The sequence below is a fragment of the Balearica regulorum genome, chromosome 2 (genome assembly GCF_011004875.1).
Source record: "Balearica regulorum gibbericeps isolate bBalReg1 chromosome 2, bBalReg1.pri, whole genome shotgun sequence".
In the NCBI taxonomy this organism is placed as follows: Eukaryota; Metazoa; Chordata; class Aves; order Gruiformes; family Gruidae; genus Balearica; species Balearica regulorum.
In genome coordinates, this window is record NC_046185.1 from 1274533 (window position 1) to 1283088 (window position 8556).

Below are 8556 nucleotides of genomic sequence, written 5' to 3' on the forward strand. Positions count from 1 at the left end.
CACAAGCACCGGGCCTGGTGTGCCCCTTGGGGCTGGCGTTGGCGTACACGGCGCTGGGAGCGACGCGCACGGTGCCTTGTCTGCCGTTGGTTTGGCCGGTGTTTTGTTAGGCCTGGTGTATGGGATGCTGGTGTGTGGCGTCTGCCCTGTGCTTGGTGCTGGGATACCCTGATGTGCCTGGTGTTGGCTGTGTGCCCAGTGTCCCCTGCGCTGGTTGTGCTTGGGACTCCCATGTGCACATTGTGCTGTGGACTGCTGTCACCAGAGCCCTGCCTGCCAGTGCTGGGAGTGCTTGGTGTCCTCTGGGCTTGGCGTCCCGTGTGCTGCCATCCCTAGAGCCCCACGCGCCTGCTGCTGGGCATGCGGTGTCCCATAAGCCTGGTCCCAGGTGCTGCTCCGTGTCCCCTGGGTGCTGCCATCCCATGTGCCCTGTGTCCCTTGTACTACTCCGGCCCATGCCTGGCACATCCCGTGCTTGCTGTCCTGTGCACCCCTCTCCCTTCTATGGCCTGTCACCTGGGTCTGGGTATTCTGTGCGCTGCCCTGCCCCAAGTGCTATATGTCCCTTAAGCCACCAGTGTCCCATGTGCCCCGTGCTGGGGATGCGAGGTGTCCCGTGTGCCTGCTGCTGGGGCTTGGGCCGAGTGTCCTGGGTACCCCCCCTGTCCTGTGTCCCATGTGCTGCCGTCCCCAGAGTCCCTGGTGTCCTGGGTGATGGCACAGCTGGGGCCACGCGTGCCTGCTGCTGGCTGTGCGGTGTCCCCTTATCCTTGCTCCCATGTGCCGCCATCCCCGGTGTCCTGTCCCCTGTGTGCCGCCATCCCTGGTGTCCCGTGTGCCGCCATCCCCGGTGCCCCGTCCACCCCTGCCGCGGCCGCCATCCCCACTATCCCATCTCCCTCGTACCCCCTTCCCGCTGCCCAGCGTCCCGCATCCCCCTACCCTCTTCCTCGCACCCACCCGTGTCCCCGAACCCCACCCGCGGCCCCGCCCCGTTCCCCCGCCGCTCCCAGGCTGCCCCGCGACTGCGCGGTCGGGCCATGGCGCCGCTGGCCGACCTGTACCAGCTCACTATGGCCTACGGGCATTGGCGGGCCGGGCGGCACCGCGTTTCCGCCACCGCCGAGCTCTTCTTTCGCCGCGGGCCTTTCGGCGGCGTTTTCGCCCTTGGCGCCGGTTTGGCTGAGGTGCTGCGCTGCCTCCGCTCCTTCCGCTTCTCCGCTGCCGGTACGTGGGGCTGGAGGGGGACGGGGAGGGCGGGGGATCTGCGGGAGTCCTTCGGGGGGGTGGGGGGGGAGAGGGACAGCATTTTGGGGGGGACTTGAGGGACACGGGTAACCCGCAATGGGGCTGGTGGGGGGACAGGGGAGCCCATCAGTGGGACCGCAGGGGGCTCGGACAGTTCTCAGGGGGACTTAAGTGGGACAGGGACCCCTCAGGAGGAGCTAGTGGGGACAGGGACAGCCCACAGAGGGAGCTGAGGGACAGGGGGGACCCTTCAGGAGGAACTGGTGGGTTGGTGGGAACAGGGACAGCCCTTAGCGGGAGAGCAGGACACGTGAGGGGGACAGGGATATCCCTCAGAGGGAGCAGGACACCTGGTGGAGACAGGGTGGGGACAGGGACATCTCTTAGGGGGACAGGGAAGGCTAAAGAAGGACGGGGGGACTGGGGAGGCACAGGGACGTCCCTTAGAGGAACCCGGGAGACCCTTCAGGGGCACATGGCGGGGACAGGACGTGGACAGCCCTCAGGGAAACTTAGGGGACACTGGGACACCCTCCAGGAGGACAGTCCTCCCATGGACAATTCCTCAGAGGGAACCTGGGGGCCGTGGTACCCTCGCAGGGCTGGGGTACCTCCTACCTCACCGTCTCTCTCTCTCTCTCTCTCTGGGGTGGGCGACTGTGAGGTGCCCCCTGCCCGCAAGCTGTCACCCATCCCCAGCACGGTGAGGCTCGGTCCCTCCAGCCTGACCTGTGCCATGGGACTCGTGGCTCGGGACACCACCCAGCCCGGTGCCCGCTGAGCTCTGCCCCTGCAGATGTCGCCTACCTACGCTCCGTCCTGCCCAGCACCACAGAGGACGCCTTCTTTGATTATCTGGCCACCCTGGACACCTCAGAGGTGACAGTGTCTGCTGTGCCGGAGGGCTCCGTCGTCTTTGCCAGGGTGAGACGTGCTCCATACCCTCCCCTGCTTCAGAGGGGCTTTGGGGCTGTTGGCACGTGTGTCCCCAAGGAGGACAGAGATGTCACAGCCTGACTGTCCCGGCAGGTCCCATTCCTGCAGGTGAAGGGGCCGCTGCTGGTGGTGCAGCTGCTGGAGACCATGTTGCTGTGCCTGGTCAACTACGCCAGGTAGGGACATGTCCTGCTTTGGTCCACCAGCTGCCGGGGACCACATCTGTTTGACCACTGTGCCAAACCCTCCCAAGTCCCGTGGTGGTCCCCGCCATGTCCTCGCCTGTTGGCTGTGGTCGAGCGGAGTGGGCCCTGGAGTGTCCCCCCTCCCACCTTAGCAGTGTGCTGGCCTCATGCCCAGCCTGGCTTGCTCTGACCTGTCCCTTCCTCCCCCAGCCTGGTGGCCACGAACGCCACCCGCTTCCGGCTCCTTGCCGGCCCGAACGTGAAGCTGATGGAGATGGGACTACGTCGTGCTCAGGGGCCGGACGGTGCCCTTTCGGCCTCCAAGTACTCCTACATCGGGGGTGAGTGCTGCTCCACGGTGCCCCGCGGCACTGCGGCCACGCCGTCACCCGTGTCCCCCGCTGTCCCTCCTCGCAGGCTTCGACTGCATCAGCAACATCCTGGCGGGGAAGCTCTACGGCATCCCAGTGCGCGGCACCATCGCCCATTCCTTCATCATGTCCTTCACCTCGCTGGAGGAGGTGCAGCCCCGGGTGAGCGTCACCGTGGGCAGGGGATGGGATGAGATGCTCTGCCCGTGGCTGCGCTCCCAGCTCCGTGGGATGCCGCAGGGTGTGTAATGCCCATGTCCCCCCACCCCGGGCAGGAGCTGCTGCCGCTGGCAGGAGGAAAACCGGTGGATCTCCCGGCCCTGGCTGAGTCATGGCTGCGACGGGTGTGCGAGTTGCTGCAGACTCCCCCTGAGAAGGCGAACCGGGGTGAGCTGGGCGCCTTTGTGTCCTACGCCATCACCTTCCCGTGTGACTTCCAAGGGCTGCTGGACACCTACTGCACCAGGAGGTGAGGATGCCGGGTTCCCCTGGGGTAGCTTTGTCACCGTGGCAGAGGGGACGGATGTATCCCTCCTGGCTTGGTGGCCTTGAAGCAGGGACATTTCCACCTGGCAGCATCCCTGCGCTTCGCTGTTGCCGGATGCAAGGCTTGGACCTGCTGCTGGACCTGCCCTGGGTCCCTGTCCCACCAGCCAAGGGACACTAACCCTCTCCTCGCCCACGGCAGGAGCGGCTTGCCGAACTTCTGTGCCGTGGCGCTGGCCCTGCACCAACTGGGGTACCGGGCCATCGGGGTGCGCCTGGACAGCGGGGACCTGGCCCAGCAGTCCAAGGAGATCCGTCGAGTGCTCCGAGCCTGCGGTGCTCAGTGAGTCCCCCACCAAGTCTGGGTTGGCCACCACCGGGTCCCCAGCTTCGTCACTCAGCACCTTGTCCTGCCAGGGCAGGAGCCTTTGCGGCTCAAGGGGGTGCTGCGAGTGGAGCTGGGGTCCCCCCCCAAACCCTGCAGCCCCTTCCTTGCTCACTCCCCTGCCCCTCTCCAGCTTCCAGGTTCCATGGTTTGAGACGATTCCCATCGCCGTCAGCAACGACATCAGCGAGCGGAGCCTGGAGGAGTTCAGCCGGGAGGTGAGGTACCTGCTGTCAGGGCTGGGACATCACCTGGGCTTTCACTGGCCCCACCAAGGTGGGTGGGTGGATGGATATGAGCGTCACCTGGGACTTTCTCCCTGAGAACAGAGAAGAGGTTCTAGAAGGGAAGAAGGGTTTTGGGAGGGATAGGTGGACATCTTCTGACCTGCCCCGTGCCTCTGGTTTTGGCACGTGCTTAAAATCCAGTGGCTGGGCTGGGCTGTTGATGGCCGCTGTCTTCTCTGCTGTACCAGGGGAGCGAGATCAACATGATCGGCGTCGGGACGAACCTGGTGACGTGTCCCCTGCAGCCGTCGCTGGGCTGTGTTTACAAGGTGGGGGTGGCAGTTTTTCTGCCCTGCTTGGCTCGTGGGCCGTGGGGCTCCCCGGCTTCTCCCAGGCTTTGCACAGCTGGGGCTAAGTAGCAAAAAGGGCTCCAGCCCTGAGAGACGCTGCTGTGAGACCAACATCAAATCACAGGATGGTTTGGGTTGGAAGGGACCTTAAAGACCATCTGGTTCCACCCCCCTGCCATGGGCAGGGACACCCTCCACTAGCCCAGGTTGCCCAAAGCCCCATCCAACCTGGCCTTGAACACTGCCAGGGAGCCAGGGGCAGCCACAGCTTCTCTGGGCACCCTGTGCCAGGGCCTCAGCACCCTCACAGGGAAGGATTTCTTCCTTACATCTAATCTAAATCTCCCGTCCTTCAGTTTAAACTCTTGTCCTGTCACTCCCTGCCCTTGTCACCAGCCCCTCTCCAGCTTTCCTGGAGCCCCTGCAGGGACTGGAAGGGGCTCTAAGGTCTCCCCGCAGCCTTCTCTTCTCCAGGCTGAACCACCCCAACTCTCTCAGCCTGTCTCCAGAGCAGAGGTGCTCCAGCCCTCGCATCATCTCCGTGGCCTCCTCTGGACTCGCTCCAACAGCTCCATGTCCTTCTTGTGCTGGGGACCCCCGAGCTGGACGCAGCACTGCAGGGGGGTCTCACCAGAGGGGAGTAGAGGGGCAGAATCCCCTCCCTCGACCTGCTGGTCACGCTGCTGGACACGCAGCCCAGGACACGGGTGGCTTTCTGGGCTGTGAGCGCATCTTGCTGGCTCATGTCCCGTTTGTCACCCCCCCCCCAGTATCGCCAAGTCCTCCTCCACAGGGCTGCTCTCGATGCTACTGGGGATTGCCCTGACCCACGTGCAGGACCTTGCACTTGATCTTGTTGAACTTCATGAGGGTCACAGGGGCCCACTCTTCCCACCCATCAGGGTCCCACTGGGTGGCATCCCTTCCCTCAAGGGAATCAACTGTACCACTCAGCTGGTGTCATCTGCAAATTTGCTGAGGGTGCACTTGATCCCACCATCTCTCTGTCCTCCTCAGAAATAATGGTCATGGTACTGCTGTAACAAGAAGTTTGCAGGTAGGAGGAGGCAGGATGTCCAACTTTGGGGTGGTTTGGGGTGGTGGGGGGGCGGTGGTTATGATTTATTCAGCTCTTTGCATCAGTGGTCTCCCTAGCATGTGGGGACAGACAGAAAATACAGAGCTCAGCACAGTCCCCAGCACTGGCATGAGCAACAAAAATAAGGTGTCCATCTCCACAACTTTTCTCCTACAGCTGGTGGAGGTCAATGGCTCTCCATGCCTGAAGCTCACAGAAGATGAAGAGAAGATGACGATCCCAGGGACTAAGACAATCTATCGGCTCTATGATGCTGCTGGTGAGTTGGGACACCCTTGCCGTGGTGTTGTCCTGTTGACCTGTATCCCTCTCCTGCTTCATAAATCTGTCCCTGCTGTCCCATGCACCCACTGGCCCCTAACCTGGCAACCCACAGGTCACCCCTTCATGGATCTCATGGCCCTGGAAGAGGAGCCCTCACCCAGCGCAGGGCAGGAGCTGGCGGTCCGTGTCCTGGGGCAGCTTGGTGAGACCAGCAAGGTCGTTCCCACTACTGTGGAAGCCCTCCATCGCATTTACTTCAGAGATGGCCAGGTCAGTGGTGGCTCTGTCTTCTGGTGGTGGGGTGTCCTCCCCAACGTTGGGTGAAGGACCAAGCCAGGGTGGTGGTGTGTTGGCAGTAACGGCAGAATCAAAGGGTTAAACTCCAGCATTTCCTTGTATCGGAGATGTCCCCTGTCCCAACAACCCAGGTGCCACCTCGGACATGGTGGCATTGGAGTCCAGCATGGAGCTGGTTCGTTGGAGATGAGGGTTGGATGGCCAGCTGCTTGCACACACACGGTTGTGCATGTCCATCCCGCAGGTGTGTGAGCCGCTGCCCAGCCTGTCGGAGGTGAGGAGCCACGCACAGGTGTCCCTCAGCCTGCTCAGCCCCGCTCACCGCCACCTCCACGAGCCACAACCCTACCTGGTAGGTCTACCACTTGCCAGCCACTGCTGCTCCGCACCCAGGAACCCTGCCCGGCCCCGGTGGCCTGAGCAAAGCCAGCGTGGCCCCACCACGGAGCCGCAGCGGTGGGTGGATGCAGGACATGGGGGCTGCGGTCCTCCCAGGGAGCACCCGCTCACTGTCCCCTCTTGCTCCCGTGCCAGGTGGCCATGACGGAGAGGCTGCACCGCCTCCTCGCTGAGCTGCGGCAGGCCAGCCAGTGAGGGGGGGTCTCTGCTCGCCCCCCCCCACCCTGTGCCAGCCCACGCTGGGGCTGGCTCTTCCTCTGCGCTCATGAAGACCAGGTGACTAATTGGGAATTAATGGTTCTAATGACGTTGCTGCTGCACGGTGCTAATCTAAGGACCCTGCAGGAACTGGAAGAGCACCCTGGAGTCCCAGTAGCAAAGCTGGGCACAGAGGGACGAAGCAGACAGAGCTTGAAGGCAGCTGCCCGTGTCCTCTGGAAGCGACAGTCCTTCCCTGCCCACCTTGGTGGCCCTGCCCAGCCCTGTGCCTTCTGCTGCGGCAGTGCTGCCCACCTTGGTGGCCCTGCCAGCCCTGTGCGTTCTGCCGTGGCAGTGCTGCCCACCTTGGTGGCCCTGCCCAGCCCTGTGCCTTCTGCCGTGGCAGTGCTGCTCGCCTTGGTGGCCCTGCCAGCCCTGTGCCTTCTGCTGCGGCAGTGCTGCCCGCCTTGGTGGCCCTGCCCAGCCCTGTGCATTCTGCCGTGGCAGTGCTGCCCACCTTGGTGGCCCTGCCAGCCCTGTGCGTTCTGCCGTGGCAGTGCTGCTCGCCTTGGTGGCCCTGCCCAGCCCTGTGCCTTCTGCCGCGGCAGTGCTCCCCACCTTGGTGGCCCTGCCAGCCCTGTGCCTTCTGCTGCGGCAGTGCTGCTCGCCTTGGTGGCCCTGCCAGCCCTGTGCCTTCTGCCGCGGCAGTGCTGCCCGCCTTGGTGGCCCTGCCAGCCCTGTGCCTTCTGCCATGGCAGTGCTGCTTGCCTTGGTGGCCCTGCCAGCCCTGTGCCTTCTGCCGTGGCGGTGCTGCTCGCCTTGGTGGCCCTGCCAGCCCTGTGCATTCTGCCGTGGCAGTGCTGCTCGCCTTGGTGGCCCTGCCAGCCCTGTGCCTTCTACCACGGCAGTGCTGCCCGCCTTGGTGGCCCTGCCAGCCCTGTGCCTTCTGCTGCGGCAGTGCTCCCCGCCTTGGTGGCCCTGCCAGCCCTGTGCCTTCTGCTGCGGCGGTGCTGCTCGCCTTGGTGGCCCTGCCAGCCCTGTGCCTTCTACCACGGTAGTGCTGCCCGCCTTGGTGGCCCTGCCCAGCCCTGTGCCTTCTACCACGGTAGTGCTGCCCGCCTTTCTGCCAGCCCTGCACCTTCTGTGGTGGCAGCCTATGCTGAAACCCCTCGATGGCACTAGAGATCAAGTCTTGAATGCACAAGAAGGGGTTCACCATGGGAAGGGCCAGCCCATCCCTTAACCTGTAGGACATCTGTGGCAGCCACACTTGGCGCTTCCTGTTCTAGGCTTTGGCTCTGTGGCCACATTTTCTCTCTTTCCATTTGGTATGTGTTCCCTGAGGTGTGGAGGTCAGCTCCAGGTTGATGCTGGTTTCAGGCTGACGCCTACACTCTCTTAACGTGACGTTCCTAGAGGAAGTGTGGCACTAATCCCCAAAATTAACTTCTTCCTAAGCAACAAATGAAATAAAGGCCTTTACCTACTACGGCTACGGCCATACCACATGGCTGCCCTGTCCTTCAAAACACTCGTTCACTTCAGCTTGACCATTTAATTCGACGTCCTTCACTTCACGCCATGGTTTATGACTGAATAAAGATGGAATGAAAAGCGACAGCTGATCCCTGAGACCGTCGGGGTGGCCCCAGCAGGTGCCTCAGCCCCATTTTGTGGCATCTTACGACCCTAATTCCAGTGAAAACCCCCTTGTAGCTCCATGGGGGGGGGTCTGTGTCACACCCAGGCACTGACTGTTTGAAGACTTTTATCAAAACAGGGTCAAGAAAAGTTGTTGCATGGAATGGAAAAAAAATTGCACAGCTCAAATCTTCTCCGAGACATGCATATTTTTCTCTAATCCTGCCCAAATCTGTAACAGAGAGATAGTAAACCCTTTCCCCTGAGCTTCTAAAATGTACAGACCCAGAACTGAGGCACCCAGGAGAACGGTGCAGTGAGGGTGGGCATGAGGGAAATGCCCAGGGAGATGCAGCTGCGTATCCCCAGACACCAACCCTGCTCCTGTATTTCCACACCCTCCAAGGAAAAGCTGTGGTTTAGATCTTCTTGATGGGGAAAAAAAAAAAAAATAATTAAAAGAGCTTAAT

General features: G+C 62.3%; 1 protein-coding gene across 3 annotated transcripts; it reads left to right on the forward strand.

Moving 5' to 3' along the window:
• The first annotated feature begins 1004 nt into the window (after positions 1–1004).
• NAPRT (nicotinate phosphoribosyltransferase) lies at positions 1005–8556 on the forward strand. Of its 3 annotated transcripts, XM_075743169.1 has the most exons (15): positions 1005–1227; positions 2045–2172; positions 2278–2360; positions 2580–2710; positions 2787–2902; positions 3016–3209; positions 3429–3569; positions 3745–3829; positions 4087–4167; positions 5444–5546; positions 5664–5821; positions 6093–6200; positions 6383–6523; positions 6593–7052; positions 7555–8556. In XM_075743169.1, exons 1-13 carry the CDS (start codon positions 1041–1043, stop codon positions 6440–6442), a joined length of 1575 nt encoding a protein of 524 aa, XP_075599284.1. In that variant the 5' UTR covers positions 1005–1040; the 3' UTR covers positions 6443–6523; positions 6593–7052; positions 7555–8556. The 3 variants fall into 3 exon arrangements, with proteins under 3 accessions (XP_075599284.1, XP_075599281.1, XP_075599283.1); XM_075743166.1 differs by having other exon boundaries at positions 6383–7052; XM_075743168.1 differs by having other exon boundaries at positions 6383–6900.